Raw genomic sequence first — 23,566 nt, 5'->3', positions numbered from 1 at the left:
TGTCCTTTTTCACTTGTCTGATTCTACTGAGTCGTGTCCACCCCCCTGCTCTTTCTCTCTATAAAATGTCCAAATCACTCCTGTATAGATCAGAATGGAGTTCAGCTCTCTCCCCTACTGTCAGTAGTTGCTGAATCCAATCTGTTTTCATAACTGTAATAGTCTAGCTGCGTTAATCTTAGACAACGCCGCGGGTGCTCTATCAGACCAAGAGAACCTTCAGGATCCTTCCAGAATGAGCATCTCAGCACTTCTGAGCTCAGAGACCTACTTGTTTTGAAGCCTCCAGGTAGGATGACGATGACTTTCACTCCCCATTGGGAAAGCTCTTTTCTCATAATGGATGAAAACATGATCAGAGCCGCCTTTGATGAGCCATAGGCTGCCAGCTTTTCCATTGGGCACCCTCCTATGGGAAAAATGGGAGAAAAGAAATCAAGTCTGATGTTTTCATGTGTTCATTCAATAAATATTTAATCAGCACCTACTGTATGCCAGGAACTAGTATCAGTAACAAAAGCAAAGAAGGGCCCTCTGTGTCCAGGTGAGTGCATGAATTCTTGGTCATGCCCATTGCAGGACTTCATTTGCTTCTGTCTTCCTTGGCTCCTCCATCACAGCTAGCACAATGACAAGCCAGATTTAAGGTTTCAATCTTGCCCAACTACTAACCAAAATGTCACTTAGGTAAGATTGAGAACATCTATCCACCAGCCCCTTACCTTTCAGCCTGATCAACCTGCATTCTGAGGTTCTAGGTGAACTATTTTTGTTGTTGTTGGGGAGGGTCTACTCTTCAACTCACTACAGCTCCTGTGGTTGAACAAATTGGGCATAATACTTGTTGCAGTGAGGACACCATGGGGAATCATGAGGCATTTCTGTAAAAGTGTGGAAAAAGATGTATTCTATGGCTGGGCAGATGCTTTTTATCCCACCTAAATCATATTAAGCTTAGAAGTTAGTGAGATTGAACCTTACACTGGGTTTGTCATTGACCATCTGTAAGAAAGAAGCTGCGGAAGGCAGAATCAAAGAAAACCAGAAAGTGGGGGCAACCTATTTGGAATAATGGTCTCTGCAGATGTAATTCAGATAAGGATTTCTAGAAAAGATCATCCTGGATTAGGATGGGCCTTAATTCTAATAGCGGGTGTCCTTATAAGAAACAGGAAAGGAGAAGACACATAAGGATACGGAAGAAGGCCATGTAAAGACGGAGACAGATTGGGGTTATGCTGCCACGAGCCAAGGAACACCAGGGCCACTGGAAGCTGAAAGAGGCAAGGATAGATTCTCTCCTGGAGCCTTTAAAAGGAGCACGGCCCCACCTGTACTTGATTTAGGTTTCTGGCCTCCAGAACTGTGAAAGAATAGATTTCTGGCTGAGGCGGAAGGATCGCTGGAGCCCAGCAGGTCGAGGCTACAGTGACCGGGAGCGGTCTGGGTGACAGAGTGAGACTCCAACTCAAAAAAAAAAAAAAAAAGAATATATTTCTGTTGTTTGAAGCCACTCCGTATGTGCTCATTTATTACAGCAGCTCTAGGAAATGAATCCAGATGTATTCCTGGTGATCTTCAGTGGGAAGATATTGACATTGTGAAGCACAGTACTGAGAGGACTTCACAGGTACCCAGAAAGACTGGACCCATGACTCAGGTCTCCCAGTCTAGGCAAAGGTTTCCCTGGTTAAAGAAACCTGGGTGAATGGATAAACAAACTGTTCTACAGTCGCCGTATGATAGAACACACCTCAACCATCAAGAGAAATGAACTTGATATATGTAACAACATAGATGTCTCAAAATAATTATGGGAGTGGGTGAATGGAAGCAGCTGAACAAAAAAGAGTCCATACTCTTTGTTATGCTTCCATTTGTGCAAAATTCTAGAAAATGCAAACTCATTTCTAGTGACAGAAATAGATCCGTGGTTACCTGCAGGGTGAGGGTGCTGTGGACTGAATTGCGCCCCTCCCCCCAAATTCATATGTTGAGGCTCTAACCCCCTAGTGTGATAATATTTGGAGATAGAACCTTTCTGAGGTAATTAAGTCATAAGGTTGGAGCCCTCGTGATGAGATTAGTGTCCTTTTAAGAAGAGACACCAGAGAACTTACTCTGTTCACCACATGGACACACAGTGTTTGGCTCTTTACAAGACAGGAAGAGAGCCTTCACCAGAACCTGATCATGCTGGTACCCTGATCTCAGACTTCCAGCCTCCAGAATTTCAAGAAAGAAATTTCTGTTGTGTAAGTCTATACTATTTTGTTATGAGTTCTAGCAAATTAATGGGGGGGGGGAGGAGAAACAGGGAGAACCTAGAAAGGGAGTTAAGGAAACTTTTGAGGATAATAAACTTATAGACTGCCTTAATTGTGGTGATGGTCTTAGGCGTCTATACCTATATATACATCTACATTTGCCAAATTATATGCCTTACATCTGAGTAATTTAGAATGTGTCAATTATATCTCAATTTTTTTAAATTAAAAAAGAAGAAGCCACTGTACTTTAAGAGACCATGAACAGCTTGGCAAAAGCCAGGAATGATTTCATGAAATTTTACTCTGCCCTGAACCCCCAGTACATTCAAATAACTATTAAGGGGTGGGAAGGGAAACTCCAGTGTTTCCTGATCTTATCTTTCCACATATCTCGGTTTCACCAGGTTTCTTAGCCCATGAGAGTCTCACCAAATCAAATGTCTCTAGTTTTGCACATGCTTGTCTGTGTCCTCTTGGTGTCAAGCACTTTGCAATCAGTTCTTTTTCCTTGTCAAAGTATCTTTCAATCTAACTAGGCATGCTTCATCCATGGGAGAATAGCTTCCTGGCCCTGAGCTTTTTTGCCTGCACTCTTACACCATCCAAAATTTAAAGTGTTTAACATGAGACTTTAAGACCACAAAATAACAGCTCATAGCTACATCTAACATTTATTAAGGCTAATTTTTTTATTTTTATTTTATTTTATTTTTTGAGTCTCACTCTGTTGCCCAGGTGGTACGTGCATGGCCACCACAGCCTCAACCTACTGGGTTCAGGCGATCCTTCCGCCTCAGCCTTCCAAATAGCTGGAACTACAGGCACATGCCACCATGCCCGGCTAATTTTTTGGTTTATTGTAGAGACGAGGTCTTGCCAAGTTGCTGAGGCTGGTCTCAAACCTGTGGGCTCAGGCAATCCTCTCTCCTGGACCTCCCAAAGTGCTGGGATTACAGGTGTGAGCCACCATGCCCAGCAGGGCTAACTTTTTAAAGGAAGACCTACAGCATCACCCCAGAGTTGGTTGTGAGTAGGATAAATTCTTTTTTTCTTTTTTCTTTTTGATTGGAAAATATAGTTTATTTAGAAAGTAAATTAGAAAGAAAGTGAGAGAGAGAGAGAGAGAAGAGATTCACCTCTTCAAGGTAGGAGAGGGGACCAAAACTTAGAAAACATGGCAGTGGCCATAGCTCAAAGAGCATGTGGCAACTCCAGAGTTTAGTAAAGCAATGGCCCTAGGAGAGACCCTTGTTTCCAGATAGGCTTTCAGTTGCCCCTTTCTGGACTCCCATAAAACACTGGGCTCATTTCTGCACACAAAGGATCATGGATAGCAAGAACCATGATGCGTTACCTAGGTCTGATTTCTTAAAAGGCAATCTTAGTAGAGACATTGGTCATTTCTTGGCATTTCATGAAACTGGGCCTTGAATTTTACTGTCTATCCTCAATCATTTGAAAGCCACACAACATAGTTAAAAAGAACATGGGATGATAAAATTGTCTGAAACCAAAACACACACACATACACACACACACACATACACACACACACACACACACACACACACACACACACACGTATAAGTAAAACTGGGGAAATCAGAATAAGATTGGTGGATTGTTATCAATGTCAATATGCTGTACTATAGTTTTGTAAAATCTTATCATTAAGATGCACTAGGTATCTCTTATTCCTTACAACTTCAGGGAAATCTACAATTACTTCAATAAAAATTTCAATTAAAAAAAGAGCATGGGTATTGAAAAATAGATACCAGCCAGGCTCGGTGGCTCAGCCTGTAATCCCGTGCCTTTGGGAGGCTGAGGTGAATGGATTGCCTGAGCCCGCGGGTTCGAGACCCACCTGGGCAGCGAGACCTCATCTCTACAATAAATCAAAAAATCAGCCAGGCGTGGTAGTGCATGCCTGTAATGCCGGCCACTTGGAAGGCTGAGGCGGAAGGATCGCCGGAGCCCAGCAGGATGAGGCTGCGGTGGCCGGGAGCAGCCACTGCACTCCAGTCTGGGTGACAGAGTGAGACTCCAACTCAAAAAAAAAAAAAAAAATAGATACCTAGAATAGTTCACATCAATTTTAATTATTATTCTCACATTATTATTAAAACTCTGATCTGGCCCATGTGATTCCCTTTTGAGACATGCCAGTTCTTTCCTTCTCATTAAGAGAAGCAGACTGGCCAACCATAATCCACCATTGCCTCGACATTGAGATAGGGCTGGGGGTGAGAAAGCTACCCAAATTAAGCTAGAGTCCTTCCTGGGAACTGATACAATGGTAGAGATGAGATGGCTTTATTGCTTATTTCTGGCTACTTAGGTGTATTGTCACACCATTATCAATGGAAGACTAGAGCTCTCAGGGACTGGTTTTTGCTATAGCATAAGAGAAGGTAAGCAGATAAAAAGGGGAGAAAAGCAGCTGGGGAAGGAGTTGGAAGAGAAAATGGAGATTGGAGGTGGAGGACAGTTATGGTGACATCATCTTAAAACTTGGTCCCAGCCAATTGGTGAGCTAATAAATTCCTCTTCCATTTTTGTTTTAAGCTATTTTGAGGTTTAACCTTATCACTTAAAATGAAGAGTCCCAAGACTTAACTGATATAGTTTCAATACAATGTCTGGCATCAAACAGGCTCTCATTAAATTGATTCCCTTCTTGCCACAGATGATCAACTGACTTTTATTTAAGTGATCTATAGTTTCACAATATCTTACTGCTTGAAATCCAATTCCTTCTTTTTACTACTAAGAAAGGCCAGAGAAGTTAAAGCAACTTGTTCAATGTCACACTGTCGGTTGTGTGGCACCTGGGGTTAGCCCGAGTTCTCACTTCTCCATGATTTTTACAGATGATGGAGGTTGGCCAGATACAAGACAGGTTCACAGAGGGCAGTGGTTAAGATCCAGATTCTGCAGCTGACACTGCCTGCATTCAAATTCCATCTCTGTCATTGATTAGCCACCTGTTCTCAGGAAAGTTGCTTTATGTTTATATGTCTATGTCCTTTAATCTGTAAATTAACAATAGTGACAGTTCGTGCATCATATGGTTTTTGTGAACGTTAAATGAATTGATATATTAGAATAGTGCTTGGCACAAAGTAAACTCCACATGAAGACTTCCTATTATTAATGCTACTCATGTTTTCCACAATAATACCTTAATAACCCAAAAGGTTCTATATGTTCAGTGTTACTTAGAGTCCTAAGTGCATCTGCTTCCGAATCTCCAACAGCACTTGTTTATTATGTGGATTACTAGGACCTACCCTAGACCCATTGAATCAGAATCTGTACTTAAAACCAAGCCAAGTGATCTTCTGAATGTTAAATCTTGAACTATTACATTAGTTTTTTGATCACATATTTGTGAACATGAGCTTTCATGATAATGTACTGCCTTATGAATGATGAAAGTGCTATGAATTGAATATTTCTCCCAAATCATATATGTTGAAAACTTAAACCCCCACGCAACCATTTGGGAGGTGGGGCCTAATGAGAAATGATTAGGCCATGAGGGTGGAATGAATGAATTAATGCCATTATCTCTGCAGTGGGCTCATCATAAAAGAGGGAGTTGGGACCCTTTTACTCTCTCTGTCTCCCTCTCTCACCTTCTCTTGCTCTTCTATCATGGAATGAGGCAGCAAGAAAACCCTCATTAGATGCAGTCCCTCAATCTTGGACTTCTCAGTCTAGCCAATAAATTTCTATTTATTATAAATTACCCAGTCTGTGGCATTCTGTTATATCAGTACAAAACAGCCTGAGACAATGATTATGACATATTAAGTGTGGTGGGAATAGATCATATCCCACATTAACAGCCTAAGCAAAAAATATGCTTTGGATCAAACATTTAAGATATATTTATCTTTTGTATTACGTTAAACCTCGCTAAATTTACAATATTAGATCGCTTCTTACCCACAAAATGGCAGTATTGTGAAGTTCAACCTCACAGATCCAGTCTTGCTGTTAAGGTTTTATATTGGTGTTTAAGATCCCTGATGGCCTAAGACAAAATAAGTGTAGGTGTTCAAGGCTTGCTGACTAAGAATCACAGTGTCTCAAAGCTTTCTCCCTTCCTTACCTTAGGCACCCCTTCATTGTCTGTCCAGTTCGATTCTCTATTTTTATTTAAATTTAAATTTTATCATTATAAGAACACTTAACATGAGATCTACCCTCCTGAGAGATTTTTAAGTGTACAATACAATTTGTTATCTATAGGTACAATGTTGTAGGCAGCTCTATACAAATCACTCATCTGCATGACTGACACACTTTGACCTGTTATTGGATAACTTAAGAGAACACCCCTCATTATGGACTGATTGCGATCCCCCCAAATTAATATCTTGAAGCCCTAATTTCCAGCATAACTATATTTGGAAATGGGGCCTCTATGAAAGTACTTAAAGTTAAATGAGATGAGAAGAATGAAGCCCAGATCCAATAGAACTAGTGTCCTTATAAGACGAGACACAGAGAGGTTACACCCTCTCTCCTTGCCTGTGTACCAAGAAAAGTTTATGTGAGGACATAGTAAGAAAGTAACTCTCTGCAAGACGGGAAGAGGCCCTGTCCAGAAAGCAACCATGTTGATCTAGGACTCCTAGCCAGCAGAACTGTGAGAAAATAAATTGTTGTTGTTTGAGCCACCTAATTTGTGGTATTTGTTGTGATGGTCTGAGCAGACTATTCTACCCAGTCAACATAGAGCCCGTGATAACCAACTGTGTATGGACATATGGACTCATTCTACCCTTCCTAGACCTAGACTGCAAACTTTCTATTTTTACTTAGCATAGGCATGAAAAATCATCCCCCTTTTCTAAATCATACTACCCCCTCTTAACATTTTCTACCTCTGTGAACCAGTCAGTTAATTTGTTCCCTGGCTTATGTCTCCCTATCCAGCAAGGGAATAAATTCAGCATTCACTTCGTTTATTACCCTGGTGGTCATTGTCTTTCTTTTACATTGTGGTATATTGTTGGTAGTGGGCTAAGAATGGAGGGCTTGAAGTTACTGTTTTGAAACTTACAGTAGAATTGTGGAGACCCTTTCTCTCTTTGCTTATGCTTTCACGTAGCAACATGTTTCCAAAGTCCATTCATGCTGTAGCAGGTATCAGGCCTTCTCTCCTTTTGAAGGCTGAATAATATTCTTTTGCATGACATGCCACATTTTATTTATCCAATGACTCACTTATGGACACTTGGGTTGTTTCTGCCTTTGGCTATTATGAATAATGCTGCAATGAACATCCCTGTGCAAGTTTTTGTTTGAATACCTGTCTTCTATTCTCTTAGGCATATATCTAGGAGTGAAATTACTGGGTTACATGGTAATCCCCAAATGTATCTTACCGAGAAACTGCCTATTACTTTCAACAGCAGATGAACCATTTCACATTCTCACCAACAGTGTATGCGGGTTCTGATTTCTCCACATCCTCACCAACATGTGTTGTTTTCTGTTTTGTTTTGTTTTTTCACTATAGCCATTTTAGAGGGTGTGTTATCTTACTGTGGTTTTGATTCCAGCAAATGTGTATTTAGAAGTCCCCCTGATGCAGTTAAAGCTTGAAAATCTAGTGCAGGGACCAGTAGCACCAACATTACTTAGGAACTAGCCATAGAAATGCAAACTCTTAGGCCCCCACCCAGATCAGCTCAGTCAGATTCTGCATTTTAACAAACAATTCCCACATACTTCGTGTTTAAGAAGCTATGGTGTAAGAGATAGCCCTAAATTGCTAGCACTTCTTAATCATTATTTAAACAGACCAGTTAGAGTTTGTATTTTATGCCTCCTGCTTGTCTGACATGTTCTTGTTTGACAGCCTGAACAAGTGGAAAGAACATAGAACTTGGAGTAAAACAGAACTAGGTCCAAACCCTCACTTCATCACTTACCAGCTGCACAAACCTAGGCTACAGAGTGCTTAAACTAGAAAATTCATTAGTGTCTGCATCCTGCAGATGTTAGAATTAACTGACTTTTGGCATGTAAATATCTAACACAACCCAGCATGGAGAAGTTCACTCATTCTTCTTCTACCCTGTTGCCTTGCCCCATAAGAGCCCTGAGGAATGTCAGGGGAGAATAATCTCAGTCTTGGCTTTCTGTCATGCCACTGAGCAGCTGAGGGACTGGCTGAACGATTTGTCAAATGATTCCCTTAAGGCTGCCAACTCAGCAAGAAAAAGTTCAAAAATGATCCCACAGTCACCTCTAGACTGAGACAAGACTCAAGGATTAAACTGCAAACTCTAATGGATCCCTTCAATTTGTAGACTTGTAAGTATCCTAAGTCAGGCATGTGGTGGCTCAACCTTGTAGCTGCCGTGCTTTGGGAGGCCAAGGCAAGAGGATCACTTGATGCCAGGAATTCAAGACTAGCCTGGGCAAGATAACAAGACCTCTGTTGCTACAAAACTATTTTAAAAAATTATCCAGGTGTGGTGGCATGTACCCATAGTCCCAGCTACTTGGAAAGCTGAGGCAGGATTGTTTGAGCCCAGAAGGTCAAGGGTGCAGTGAACTATGATTACACCATGGCACTTCAGCCAGGGCAACAGAGCAAGACCTCATCTCTAAAAAATAATAAATAAATAAATAAATAAATAAACAATCCCTCAGGCTGCTTACTATGATGCAAAGTAATTTTAATGAATTTTAAACAGCTTGATGTGGAGGGCAACTATTATCTCTTGGTAGATAATCCATTTATGAACACTTGGGTTGTTTCTACCTTTGGCTATTATGAATAATGCTACAATGTACATCCGTGTGCAAGTTTTTGTTTGAACACCTTGCACATAGTAATAGAGATACTTTCTTATACTAGAATACTTTCTATATACCAGTAACTGTGCTAAGCACTCAGAAGCCACAGTGCATTTAAATCAACAGGCAAGACCAGAGGTTTTCAACTGTGGTTGATTTTGCCCTCCAGCAGACACAGGCAGTGTCTGATGATTTGTCACAACTAGTGGTGAGTGCCACTACTATCAAATGGGTCAAGGGCACAGCTGCTGTCAAAAAACTCTATAACGCACAGACACTCCCCCACAGAAAGAATTATCCTCTCCAACAAAATGTCAATAGTGCCAAGGTTGAGAAACTCTGCCCTAGACTCAGGTGCTATATCACCTCCATTTGATGGATGATATGATAAGGCATAGACAGGTAAGGTGACCTGACCCAGGTCATGCAGCTAGTAATAGAAGAGCAGGCTTCAAACCAGGACTGACGCAAATGTCCCTGAGTCCTGAGTTATTTTAGAAAGGTTTGTTGTCTACTGTTCTCATTCAAGCAGAGCATGCGACTGTACACAATTGCTTATTCTGCAACTTCCGAAGAGGAAAACTGGCCAGAAAAGGCTTTTAGACATCTCAAATTGGAAGATTTTTCAACTGTTCTTTGTGCAATTCGCCAAAAGATTGCTTCCCAATTCCTCTAATCCTTGGTTAAATATTTATTCAATTGCTTTGCTGGGATTTGGGTTCAAGAGCTGTACTATTTGTGTGGAATGATAAACATGCTATTACTGTGAGGCAAAGTCTCCTGGAGTAGGCGTGGTCAAATCTGGAAGAAATGACCTATTGGGGTATGTGCCCAGGAACTAGTGAGTGACAAAGGGCAGAGGATGGAGGGCAACTCTGTGTCACAGTCAGAGGTGGGTGATGCCAGAAGCTGGCAGGAGAAGAAACCACAGGCACACAGATAGTCAGCTTCTTTCCCAGATTTCACGGGATAGCTTTTGGGTTGTTAACTCTACTGTGCCGGCCACTCACTACATGCTAAGTATTAGGCTGATGCTTAAGCATATGTCATTTCATCTCATCGCTCCACAGACCCCAAAAGAAGCAGTTACTATTATCTCTATCTTAAAATGAGGAAGCTGTAACTCAAAAGTTCAAGACTTTGCCCAAGCTCATGCAATTGTCATTAGCAGAGACGGGATTGAAACTTGGGCAGTCTGTCTCCATTCTGCTTGGCTGGCCTCCTGGTGGATTCTGTCTATATAGCCACAAGATGTCTCTTGTGCTTTCTCTTCTTACTCCTTTCTTTACGGATGGAGGACGACGTGAGAGGGAAGGGTGTTCATGACGTGATTGACGCTACATTACACTTCCTAGAGAAGAATTTAAGAAAGCAATATTTTTCCCTACCCCAATCCTGGAACTTCCCACTTAGAGGAGTGGATTTAGATGTGGACTATATTGACCTTTTATTGTTATTATTATTATTATTATTATTATTATATTAACATACAGACAGACAGAGACCTTATTCCCACTTGAGAATGCGAGTGAGGCTGGAACAAGCGTCTAACAGTGGGGCTAGTAGAAAGCAAAAAATAGCCAAGAAGGTACTGTTGGGAAGGTCATCGGAGATTCTTTGGCCTCGTGTTTGATATAGTGGTAATATGTGGTTCCACTGAGTCACCAGGGAAGGAGGTGGCATGGTGAGTCAGGCAGAACATGAGACCAAAATTCAAGTTCCAGTTCAAGCCTAAAGGCCAGTCATTTTATGCTTCTGAGCTTTGATTTTCATAACTGCAAAATGAGATACTAATATTATATAGTTTACTGCAATCATATATCTGATAGCATCCAATAAATGCCTGAAATGTAGTAAATGCTTCATAATAACTATGAATCTTTATTAGATATCCACTATATGCCAGGCACTTTTCTGAATATTTTAACATCAGCTCTAAATGTAATTTAAAGATCAAAACTCTCATGGGAGGTAAGTTCTATTATTATCCTCATCAACCACATTTTAAAAAATGAAAAAACTAAAGTGCAGAAAATTTAGACTTTCCCAAGGACACAGAAAGTGATAGGAATAATAACTAACTCTTACATAAAATGTACAGTGTACACAAAAAAACTTGTATGGACATGTTCATAGAAGCATATTCATAATAGTCCAAAAGTGGAAACAACCCAAATGTCCATCAACCAATGAATGGATAAACAAAATGTGGCACATTCATTCACAAATTTGCAAAGAAACTTTTTGAGGAGAACATCTTTTGGGAGTTTGAACTTCCAGACAAACATCCTTTTAAGCAACACATGCTTTCCTGTGCTGACTGCCTCTGTGCAAATTAGAGGCACATGGAACTTCTCACTGAGGCTGGACAAACAGGGAGAAGATTGGGAAAGGGTACGAAAACTCTACCTGACAGAGACAGCAAGGAGGATAAGAAGTGGCAAGTGGGCCCAGGGAACTGAGCAGTCAGTCTTTAAGGAAAAACCCAAAAATCAAACCTTAATGAGTTAACAAGATAGTCAAGAAATGGAGGTTACAAATCACCCAGCTTTTCAAGGAGCTCAAAGGGAAAGAGCAAAAGGGACACAGGGCAGAGTCCATTAATAGGAATAATAATAACTAATAACCTTTAGGGACTCCATACTACACATGCTAAGAACTTCACGTGGATTATTTCATTTAAGCCTCCAAACAACCCTATGTGATCATATGTTTTCCTCTTCATCCTGCAGGCATGTTGACCTCGGTCCTCCAGCCTCCTGAACTATAAGAAAAGAAGTTTCTGATGTTTAAGTATGTGGTATTTCTTATGGTAGCCCTAGCAAATTAATACAGAGAGAAACTGTAGTCATCATTTGAGCTGTGTTTCTGTCTTCCTAGAAGTTCCCCATCCTATGGAGTACATATGCCTCCCGTCTCACATTTTCTCCACTTTATGGGGAGAAAAGTGTAGCTTCAAGAGGCCATGTGACTTTGGGAATTCCAGATGATTGTCACCCAGCCAGGAAGTGGCGTGGTATTTTCTTATGGCAGCCCTAGCAAACAGAGGGAAACTGTAGTCATCATTTAAGAGCTTTGTTTCTGTCTTCTTACAAACTCCCTGTCCTGTTGATCACATATGACTCCCATCTCTTCTGACCTCTTGTCACTCTTTTATTAACTTTGTAAAATATCTTGGGTGGTTTCTGAGTCCTAGAAATAAACTTATTTCTAGAAATGAGTTTCTCTGGGACATCGTGATTCAAAGTTGGATGTGATAAAGGAAGACTCCACACATCTCAGTAAGCGGGTAGGAGAAAGAAGAGAGAGGCGCACAGAGGAACAAATCCAAGAAGGCTCAGAGCTCTGAAAGTTTTTTTTTGTAAAGCTAACACTATACACTTTTTTTTTTAATTTTAGAATCATGGAGTACATGTGAGAATTTGTTACATAGGTATATTGCTTGGAGGTGAGGTTTGGGCTTCTAATGAACCCACCTCGCCCCTACCTCCCAGTGGTAAGCGTGGGTGGTTTTGTATCCCATATCTTCCTTCCCTACCTCCCTCCTCTAGCAGTGCCCAGTGTCTTTTATTCCCATCCTGGTGCCTGTGTGTACCCACTTGTGAGTGAGAACAAGCAGTATTTCGTTTTACATTTCTATAATAATTCACTTAGAATGATGGTCTCCAGCTGCAAAGGACAACATTTCACTCTTTTTATGGTTAAAGTTCTAAAACTTAAAAGAACAGAAGGACAAAAAAGAAGTCAAGAGAGCAAGTTTTGGAGGGCTGATGGCACGTTTGGTTTCAGACGTACCAACTTGGTAAATAGCCTATAAAAAAAATGGAATGGAAATAGTAAGGCCAGTGTACAAAAACTGTACAACTAGGGGTGAGAATAAGAGTGAGATGTGTGATTTATTTTAACTCTCAAAGTTTCCCTTCAATGGAAATACATGACAACAGGGAAAGAAACTCTGGTTTAGAAAGAGCTTTGGAGGCCAAGTTGAAGATACAAGGATGGGCATTCTCTACATTGAAAATTCTTCACTCACCCATCCATTCAACCATTTTTCATTTTTCACTCATTCACACACTTACATTTCTTCATTCATTCATTGAGGTGCTACTACATGCCAGACATTTGGTCTACAGCACATACTCTGCACATTAGTGATAACTAAAATAAAATCATGTGCGCGAATGAGTTTCTTGAAGTCGTGAACAGAAAGAGAAAAGAGAAAAACATTCTTGTCAGTGTGCCAAGGAGAAGGCAATGATCTGTTATTTTAGTAAATATTCAATGAATGAGTGAGGCAAGGAGTGTGTGAGACTTTCCCAGATGTATCAGTCTGTTCCAGGAAACTGGGAAAGATGAGGCTTTCACAGAAGACAAAAATGTAAAGGCTAAATTCAGAAAAAAGATAAGGATATGCATGGGTGTTTCTTCAGGACTCATTGGTTTCAGCAAACTTCAGAAATTGGAAATATGTTGGGGTTCTCATACAAACTAAAATATAATACTCAATGATCTTATCCATCCTAGAGAAATTCCTCTCTCTTTCTCCCTTTCTCACTCTCTCTCCCCTGCCCCTTCCTTCCTTTGTGCCCGCCCTCTCTTACTTATGCCTCAGGCCAAGCAATGAGTCTAGTCAAAGACACATCGCAGTTAGTTTTAAGGACGTTAGTGAGTTAAATCCAGGAAAAATAATATGATGGACGACAATAATTGCCTGGGAAATACAAAGAACCCCCCAAAAGAAAGTCTTCTAGAACCATTATTCACATTACAAAAAGACAAAACAAAAACCCACACACATGCAAAAATCACAAAAACCAACCAAAGAAAACCTAGTTAGACCCTTTGTTTTTAAAAATCTTATGTAGAATTAATTGATCCAGCAGCGAAGAATGATATTCTCTTCTTGAAAGCAAGATCCTCACATTCAGAGCCCACCTCTTTGGCTTTCCTCTTACCAGGCAGACAAGCCCATGGATGTTTCTCAAAATATAACCCAAAATTCTGCCTTGAACTATTTTTTTTTACCACCCACTTTTTTAAAAAACGTTTTTCCTTCCTTCTTCGTTGTCCCTTCTTCCCCCATCCTCCATAATGCATGCTTGTCTGAGCATATGCTTGCTTAAGAATTCCGGAGGCTAATCTTAAAACAGACCAGGAACAGAGTTCTGATTGTGGAGCCTCCTCCCACTTTGCGGGAGTCATGAGATGGATAATCCATAATCTGTCTGCAGCCAAGAAAACATCAACCAGACCTCCAGGAGGACCACCACTCAAGATGTCATCAAACAAGACACACAGACCTGCACTCTGTGCCACACCCCATGTTTCCCATACCATAATTCCCTTTAAGAACCCTTGAACCGGCCGGGCTCGGTGGCTCAGCCTGTAATCTCAGTTGGGAGACTGAGGTGAATGGATTGCCTGAGCCTGTGGGCTCGAGACCAGCCCAGGCTACTTGTCTCTACAATAAATCAAAAATTAGCTGGAAGTGGGAGTTCATGCCTGTATTTCCGGCTATTTGGAAGGCTGAGATGGAAGGATCACCAGAGTTCAACAGGTCAATCCTGAGGTGGCTGTGAGTGTGCCACTGCACTCCAGCATGGGCGACGGAGTGAGACCCCAACTCAAAAATAAAAAGAACCCTTGAACCAGCCTGAGAATTTGAGTTGGTCTTTTTGTGATGTTAGTCTGCCATCCTCTCAGGTTACCAGCTCCTGAATAAAACCTAGGGCTGGGCTGGGGCAGTGGCTCATGCCTGTAATTCCAGTACTTTGGGAGATCTAGGCAGGAGGACTGCTTGAGTCAGGAGTTCAAGACCAGTCTGAGCAACACAGGGAGACCTCATCTTTACAAACAATCAAAAAGTTAGCAGGATGTAGTCCCAGCTACTTGTGAGACTGAGGCCGAAGGACCACCTGAGCCCAGGAGGTCGAGGCTTCAGTGAGCTGTGATCATGCCACTGCACTCCAGCCTGGGAGACAGAGCAAGATCTTGACTTGACAAACAAAAAGCACCCCTATTTTTCCTTCCACCAACTTTCTTGAGTTTGGCTAACAGGCAATGAGTGACAGACCTGGGTTCATGTACAAAAGCTGAGTAAGGCCCTGAAGAATCACAGTTTAAAAATGTCTGTCCTAGAAGAAAGGGCATGGTATTGTATGCATGGACATTGTTTACGGAAAGTGAGATTATTAGGCCCATGACTCAGGTTGTTGACTATTTGTTCTTTGAAATGGAGAGAGACAAATCATCTGATGTCATATCCTGATCCAGCTGTGTTAGAACTACACACCGTTGGGGACAGTCTTATGGTAAACACTAGTAGGCAGTCAACTGAGACATAGAGCTCTGTCAGCGTGATTGGAGGGACGGTATTTGCTTACTCAATTTAGATGGAATTGGAAAGAGTGTGTTAAGTTCACAAAGAGTTGAAGACAGGTTGCCAGCAATGCTGACATTACTTAAAATGTGAGATCTTCTTTTTAAGCCTAGGAATTTTGTGTGTTGGCAGCTGCTTTGTGAAGAAGCATGAGAACCTTAAAGTCCCAGCAATGAATAGATGGAATTAGAAGGTACATAAGAGTTTATACATGGAATAATTTGAAAGGAGAGAAAAGTCTTGTTGTATTAAAGTTAACAGTGGCTATACAATTTGACTCATCCTGGCCCAGCCCTGCCTTTGCCTGCCATGCTTTCTTGTTCAACCCACAAAGAATGCAGTGAGCCATGTCTTGCGATGGGCAACCCATGACCATGTGGGAAAAGGCCAACTCACCTGCCATGCTACTGATGTTCACCAGCCTCCCCTGGGATTTCCTGAGAAGAGGCAAAAATGCCTTTGTGACTTCCACAGGCCCAAAGAAGTTCACGGTCATGCATCGTTTGTAGTCAGTCATGGGAATTAGTTCCCCATCAGCTGGAAAGCCAATGATCCCAGCATTGTTGACCACAGCCCACAGTCCTGGGGACAGAAAGGAACAGCTTTGAGGATGGACAAGACTGGAGAGTGTATTTTTTAACATTTCAAGTTCAGGAGTCAGACACGCCCTTTTGAGATTTAGGAGCTAAATCTCAAGTCACTCAAATCCCAGTCTCCCTGAATACCTATAATTGCTTAGAGGAGCTGTGTGGAGGGTAAATTTGTAGAATATTAAGCAAAGGTTGTTTAGAGCTTCCCTTCTATTGCCTCAAAGCCCTTTCCTACATCCAGGCAGCTAGATGTTTATTGCATATGGGAAGAGATGGCCCAGCAAGCGGAGGATGCCAAGGATCATTAGCTGGCTTTGAAGTTTCAAAACTTCCTGTTTCTCCCTCCAAGTGCATAGTGCATAGAGTGCATAGAGGCAATATAATATCTTTACAACAATGCAGGATGATATGAGCCTGTTGTTCCTTATTCCTAAACTAGAAAAGATTCCTCATGATGGTTGGCTGCCTCTACCTCCTTGTTGCCATTAGACAGGCACTATTTGGGCTGTCACCTTACTTCCTGGCACTGAGACCTACTTGGCTCCTATGCAACATGCTCTCACTCTCACACACAGACAGGATTACAGAGGGTGTGTTATATCACCGATGTGCGCTTCAACAACACTTTCTGATCAACAGCTTCTAAATCAGCAGGTCTGAGGTGAGTTCCCTGCAGGGATTACAGGTGGAGCCACTGAGCCTGGCTGGCAACAGAGTGAGACTACAACTCAAAAAAACAAAAGGCCTGGCTCGGTGGCTCAGCCTGTAATCCCAGCGCTTTGGGAGACCGAGGTGAGTGGATTGCCTGAGCCCACAGGTTCGAGACCCACCTGGGCAACTTGGCGAGACCTCATCGCTACAATAAATCAAAAATTAGCTGGGTATGGTAGCACGTGCCTGTAGTTCCAGCTACTTGGAAGGCTGAGGCGGAAAGATCACCAGAGTCCAGCAGGTTGAGGCTGCAGTGGCCGGGAGCGGCCACTGCACTCCAGTCTGGGTGACAGAGTGAGACTCCAACTCAAAAAAAGTAAAAGCTACTCTTAGCTCATAGGCCATACAAAAACAAGTGATCAATCTAGATAACATTCTTTGAATAACAAAGATAAAGAGCTAGAGAACAGATTCGTGATTGCTAGGGGTTGGGGATGAAATGTGGCCATGAAAGATAGCATGAGAGTCTGGTGGTGATGGAACAGTTCTCTTGACCACAAAGAGTGTTGCACAAAGTTATACATATTATAAAATTGCAGTGTTGCACACTGAAGGGCACAAATAAATGAAATTAAGTAACCTCTGTAGAGTGTACCAATGTCAGTTTAATGGTAACATTGAAGGAGGCTAGGTAAAGGGTGCATAGGAACTCCCTGCATATTTCTTTGCAACTTCGTATGGCTCTACAAATGATTTCAAAATAGAATATTTTAAAAAACAAGGCAGGGCCATAGTTTTTCAACTCCTGCCATACAATTCTAAGCTGGCCAATAAGCTCCATTGTACCTGTAGGACTTAATAATAGTTCAACGACAGTTAATATTAATTAATGATTCACAATATGTTCATACTAATTTAGTAATATGCTGTTTATCTACAGGTCCCAGATGGTTCTTTAGCAAGCATCCTCCTTGGTGATGCTTCTTCACAGCTCCAGTTTCTCTCTGACCTGAGGGGTTAAAGTTCAAAGAAACCCTGAGGAAAACAGGCAGAGGGATACCGATGGAATGGCCCATCTCGGAAGAGGGCTACCTTCCCGTATGCTGGCCACAAAACAGTAGGGATCACTCCTTAGAAACTCGCCATACTCCTTCATATCTAGACACTGCCCTGGTATTAGAACCCACTGCTGGATCATTTAAGATGGTCAGTACTGCATTTCTGGACCTCACTAAAGGGGTCTGAATTGAATATCTCTTTGGATAAGACATCATGAAGTAAGTCTCATAGAAGGGATAAGCCCAACTCTACTAGTGAATAAAAGACTGGGCCAAGAAAACTGCCTTTCTAGAAAATGATTATACATTGCTAAACTTGCTGAAAATTAATTCCAACAACCTATTTCTTTTCTCTTCATATCTCATTTATCAGATGTTTACTGAAGATTTCTCACGTGACAGGGACTGCTGAATATTGAACGAATGGAAAACAGGAGCCTTTACTGAGTGCTTCCCTCATATTAGGGATTCTTTTACGTGCTCTCTAAATAATAAGTTGTCTTTCATCTGCCAAATCAGGCAGGTACCATTCCTCTTTTTTTGCTGGAAATGTCAGCTGTAAAGAGAACGTAAGCTAGAAGTACCCGAAGCCTCCATGGAAATTTCTCAAATAAAGCTAGCACAGAAGAAAGCAAGGTGCTGAGAAATAGAGACATTGCTTAAAGGCCTGGATCCAGCAAAGCCCGAAGCCAAAAAGTCTTTTCAATGCTATAAGCAAATATATTCCCTTTTTGCTTTAGCAATTTTGATTTGGATTGTGTCACTCACATCTGAAGGAATCCTGACAGATATATGGTTCTATTTCTCTGAACCTAGTGGCGAGGAGTGGGAGATGGATGGATATTTACAATGATACAGTAACAGAGGTAGAAGCAAGACACAATGAGTGACTGTCTGGAAGAGAAAGTGAATAAAGCAACATGGATTACTAGGAAGGTCATGCAAGACATGTTATATGTGAGCCAGGTCTCCTGTGGGAGTAGTCTCTGTCACTGGACAAAGGCAAGAGTATCAGGAAAAGAGAGTGGAGGTGAGAGGGAAATTCCGTAAGAGGAAGCTAGATGTGCAGAGGTGTGAAATAGCACATTCTGTTCTAGAAACTCTTTAGAATTTACTAAGTGGAACAGCAGGTATTGCAGAATAAGGGTTTGGCAAGGGCCAAATGAAATGAAATGAAAGGCCTTCTGATTCTTGTTAAGGTGTTTGGATTGTATTTGGTGGCAGATAGAAAACCACTGAGCTGGTCAATGAACCATGACAAAGCAAATCACCCACCGTAGGCCTGCCTCAAGAGAGGAACCCAACACACAGAGGCTCTGTATGTCAAAGGGTTTTAAGGAGATGAATGACCATTGTAAGATGAGCACATTGTAAAGATTACTCTCTGTCTGGAAAGTAATGAAGAGAGAAAGAGGTTGCAGGGAGGCCATTGGGAGAGCCCAGGCGGGACACAATGAGGGTCTGCACGAAGTCATAGCTGCTAGGCGATGTGGAGAAGGGGCTAGATGATAAATATCCAGGAGGTAGAACTGACAAGACTTCGACAACAAGATACAGAGATCGAAGATAAGCTGAGGGTCTCAGTGACTCCCAGGTTGCTGGCTTGAATGACTGACTGGTCAAGTGACAGTGACTGTACCTAAGCCATGAGATGCAGGAGAGCAAACTCAGACTGGTCACAGGGGAAAAAAAATGAGGTCAGTTTCTGACATGTTGAGTTGAAGCCTCTGGGATATAAGTGAAGATTTCTGGCATACAATTTAATATACATATAGGCCCGGATGTCAATAATGTTGGCGATATGGATTTAATGAGAGTTAATGGCATAATTCAGGGTTTCTCAACCCTGGCCTAACATTAGTATCACCTGGTGAGCTTTAAAAACTCCGATGCCTGGGACCCATTCTTGGGGATACTGATCTAATAGAATTTTGGGGGTGAGGGCCCGGACCCAGGCTGGGCAGTTTCCCGGGGTGGGGATCTGGGCAGTCACACTAGGCCTGGTGCTTCAAAAGAACCCTATGTCAGGCTTAATTCTCTGCTCTCATCATCTTAAATTCTTGATCCTTTTTTTAAACAAGGGCCCCATATTTTCATTTTGCATTGGACCCACTAAGTTATGCAGCCCATCCTGAGCCCAAGTGTCGGTATTTTCAAACACTCCCCAGTTGATTAAAATGTGTGGCCAGATGGGGAATCCCCTGGATAAGGGAAGACAGTATGGCCCAGGAATCACACAGTGGGAAGCTGGGCGATGGAACCCTCTGTAGCATCCGCCTCTGTGGAGGGAGATGGAGGTAGAGCTTCATATGAGAGGAGCAGGAAAGAAAGCTGCCCCATGGCTCATTGACTGGCTCAGTGATTTTCTATCTGCCACCAAAATAAAATCCTCTCACCTTAATGAGGATTAGAAGGTCTTTCAGGTTAAAGGCCCCTGCCAAACCCTTAATCTGCCATACCTGCTGGTCCACTTTGTAAATTCTGAAGAGTTTCTAGAACAGAATGTGCTATTTCACTCCTCTGCACATTCAGCTTACTGGAAGAAAGCAGCAATCAAGGGCTGAGGATCCCAAAGCCAGGGAGTTGAGTGAGAGCAACATGTTTAAATATTGCAGAAAAGTTAAGAGCATTGGTCTTCAGGATAATACCGATTAGCTTTGCCAGACCAGTTGGAGAGGTCTGGTGAGAGCCAATGTCCAAGCAGAGGCAAAGAAGTAGAAACAGGGGCTACAGGGTTCCAAGGAGCATGGTCCTGGAAGGAAGAAAAGGGAAAGGGCAGTGGGTAAAGGAGGACAGTGATTATGAAGGTATTTTTTCCCAAGCTGGGAAAACCTGACTCATATTGAGAAAGTAATGAGGAGAGGTGGGGAAGTCATTCATGGGACAGTGACTGACAGGATGCTGGAGGGAATGGGATAGAGGATTCTGTAAGTTCTGTGAGGACAAGTCCCATGTCTGAGTCACTCCTAGGGTCTTTGTGTCTGTAGAGGTCCGTGCATGTGACAGGGGCTCAGTACTGGTGTGCTCAGGTACAGTCAGCAGCCAGAGTTGAGTGGAGGAAAATGGTCATCCAAGGCTGGAACAAGAGCTTGGCATCTGGAAGGAGGGTAAGGTGCTGCCAAAGGTGCTGGCAGCTAAAGACAGTACCTCTGCCCTGCAGCGTTGCCACAACTTTGCTGTGAGCATCTTTTATCTGCGCCGGATTGGTGATATCCAATTGGAAAACCAGGAGGCGCGAGGAGCAGCTTTTTCTCAATTCCTCTGCTCCTGGGCCCTTTTCATTCAGAACTCCAGCGAACACCGTGAAGCCCAGCTCATCCAGATACTTGCACAAAGCATGACCAATCCCGGAATCACAACCTGCAAAAGCAAAGATAATAGGAAGTGAAGGAGAAATTATTTAACAAGGAAAATATCATATATTGTCTAGGATGGGCCATGTTCTCTGAAGAGAGGGCATGCTGAGGAAGTTTCTTTATGTGCTAAGCAGGGAGATGAGAGGAAAGACCAAGCTAGACATATTTCTTCATATAAAGAAAGGGAAGTAGGGTAGAATTGGGTGGGAGTGGAGAAGGAGAAAGGTTGTGGGGGAAGGATGGCCGAGGGTGGTTGGTGGCCAAACATGGGAGATAAAACCAAGATATTTTACCAGGTGTGGTGACTTATGCCTGAAATCCCAGCTCTTTGGGATGTGGAGGTGAGAGAATTGCCTGAGCCCATGGCTTTGAGACAAGCCTGGGCAACTTGGCGAGACCTCATCTCTATAATAAATTTTAAAAATTAGCCAGCATGGTGGTACATGCCTGTAGTTCCAGCTACTTGGAAGGCTGAGGCAGAAGGATAGCCTGAGCCCAGCAGGTCATGGCTGTGGTGGCCGTGATCATGCCACTGCACTCCATCCTGGGCTGCAGAGTGAGACTCTGACTCAAAAAAAAAAAAAGACATCTCATAGAACTCACAGAAAAGTTTTGACTAATCTCTACTATGTAGTATTTGATGTAAACTCCATCACTCCATAAAACTCTCAGTCAAACATTTTTTACAAACTAATACTTTGTAGTTGGTTTTGCTTTTTGGAGACACAGGGCGATAACAGAGGCTGCTCACAGGTGCCAGTTCATTCTGGATTATAACAGATGAAAGCTCATGGACATCTGTGCTTATCCCCTTCCCAGACCTTTTCCGTTAACTGTGGCATTCCCCCACGTCATTGAGTAGAAATCAGTCCTCGGAAGACAGCTCTGATGGAAACCAGATGGAAAGCCCCAAGTACATTGTGTTTGAAAGCAGAGGATAATGTGCTATCTTTCTCAGAATTTGAGATGAGAGTGTACTCAACCCAGTCTGGAGGATATTATGGACCCAGGAAAAGATGTTTTACACCCACAAGTACAAAACATAGATATCTGAAATACCCAAGTTGCCAAACACATGGACGTGAAATTACCCTTTGATTCATGACATAGTAAACATATAACAGTTAACATATCTCTCCAGTTGGAATAAGAAATCATTTCATATTGGCAGTGTTGTGATCATTCCTGTAAGCCTTAATGGGTCTCCCTTGTCAGTAGTCAGGAATCTCCCCACCCCCCGCCAGCCGCCCCCAATATTTGGGCAATAAGAGAAATCAGCAAGCAGAGAATCAACTCAAGATCATTATGTGAAAGAGCAGAAAAGAGATCTGACTTCCAAGCTAATAGGACTTGGAATCTGATCAGAAGGGTTACTGTCCCCAAAGAGAGGACGGGCATTTACATACTCTGTCAATAAATGTGTAGAGAACTAAAATTTACCACCAATTTAAATTTGCATATCTTTTGACCCTCAAGTTTCAGTATCTATTCTAGAGAAATACATATATTCAGAGACACTTAAAGGATTTTTTACAGTCTTGAATGTAATAGCAAAAGAAGGAATTAACCTAAATGACCATGAATAGGAGAATAGTTACATAAATTATGGTTCATACAATGGAATACGACACAGCAATTTTAAAAGATGGGATAGAATCATGCCAACTGACACAATATTACTCCAAGATACTTTGTTAAGTGAAATAAAACAAGTTGCAATGCAACACTTATTAGTAGAGTCTAATTTAATTCAAATAAAAAACAACAACAAAGAAAGCTGAAAGAAAGAATATGGAAGGAGAAAACTCAAAATGGTAAGAGTAGTTTCCCCCAAGAGAAGCAGAATGGGGAAGTCTTTATCTAGTGATGCTTTCCATTTCTGCTCAAAAAAAGTACTGATTTTTCTTGAGCCATTTCTTTTTTTAAAGGCCATGCCAACTAGAATGGAGATGGGCTAGCCCTGTAAGTATAGAAAAGAGTGCAGGAGAGAGGCTAACACAACTGACATCTGCAAGCACTGCCTAGATAAAATGACAGTCTTAGCAAAAAGTGTGGGACACTCCTGTCCCTCTGACACCTCTAATATAAGATGGATGTATCTGATTTCCATAGCTGATTGCATTTAACTTTTGCCCCATCTCCTTCCTTCTATGTCGCCTTGTGTGCTGATGCCCTGAAACTAGCCCCTGTGCGTGTGTATGGTTTCCCAACTGGGCCTGGCCAGAGGAGGAGATGGTACCAACTGAGAGAGATGCAAGTGTCTGGACCATGTAACAGACACCTGCCTTGATGTCAATTAATACATTAGAATTCTGGTTCTAACGTATAGCAGTATATGTGTCTAACAGTTTTATGAGCCTGGCAAAGAGGACTTTGCCCTAAAGAAATAGACTTGTTGCTGGACAAATCCAACCTTTGGGTCTACCATGCTGAATCA

General features: G+C 42.0%; 1 protein-coding gene across 1 annotated transcript in view; it reads right to left on the bottom strand.

The window, feature by feature from the left end:
* Window positions 1-208: 208 nt before the first annotated feature.
* Window positions 209-23,566, bottom strand: part of HSD17B2 (hydroxysteroid 17-beta dehydrogenase 2) — a gene marked incomplete at its 3' end in the record, with an annotated part of 58,601 nt that continues 35,243 nt past the window's right edge. The window contains exons 2-4 of the mRNA XM_008064985.2: window positions 20,921-21,133; window positions 15,871-16,056; window positions 209-409 (exon numbers count right to left, since the gene is read on the bottom strand). Coding sequence (XP_008063176.2) covers window positions 209-409; window positions 15,871-16,056; window positions 20,921-21,133 — 600 coding nt within the window. The remainder of the gene's footprint in view (window positions 410-15,870; window positions 16,057-20,920; window positions 21,134-23,566) is intronic.

The sequence above is a fragment of the Carlito syrichta genome, unplaced genomic scaffold (assembly GCF_000164805.1).
Source record: "Carlito syrichta isolate Samal-C Ts95f unplaced genomic scaffold, Tarsius_syrichta-2.0.1 Scaffold308119, whole genome shotgun sequence".
NCBI lineage: Eukaryota > Metazoa > Chordata > Mammalia > Primates > Tarsiidae > Carlito > Carlito syrichta.
Note: the sequence above shows the minus strand (reverse complement) of the source record. Positions and strands in the feature narration are given on the sequence as shown.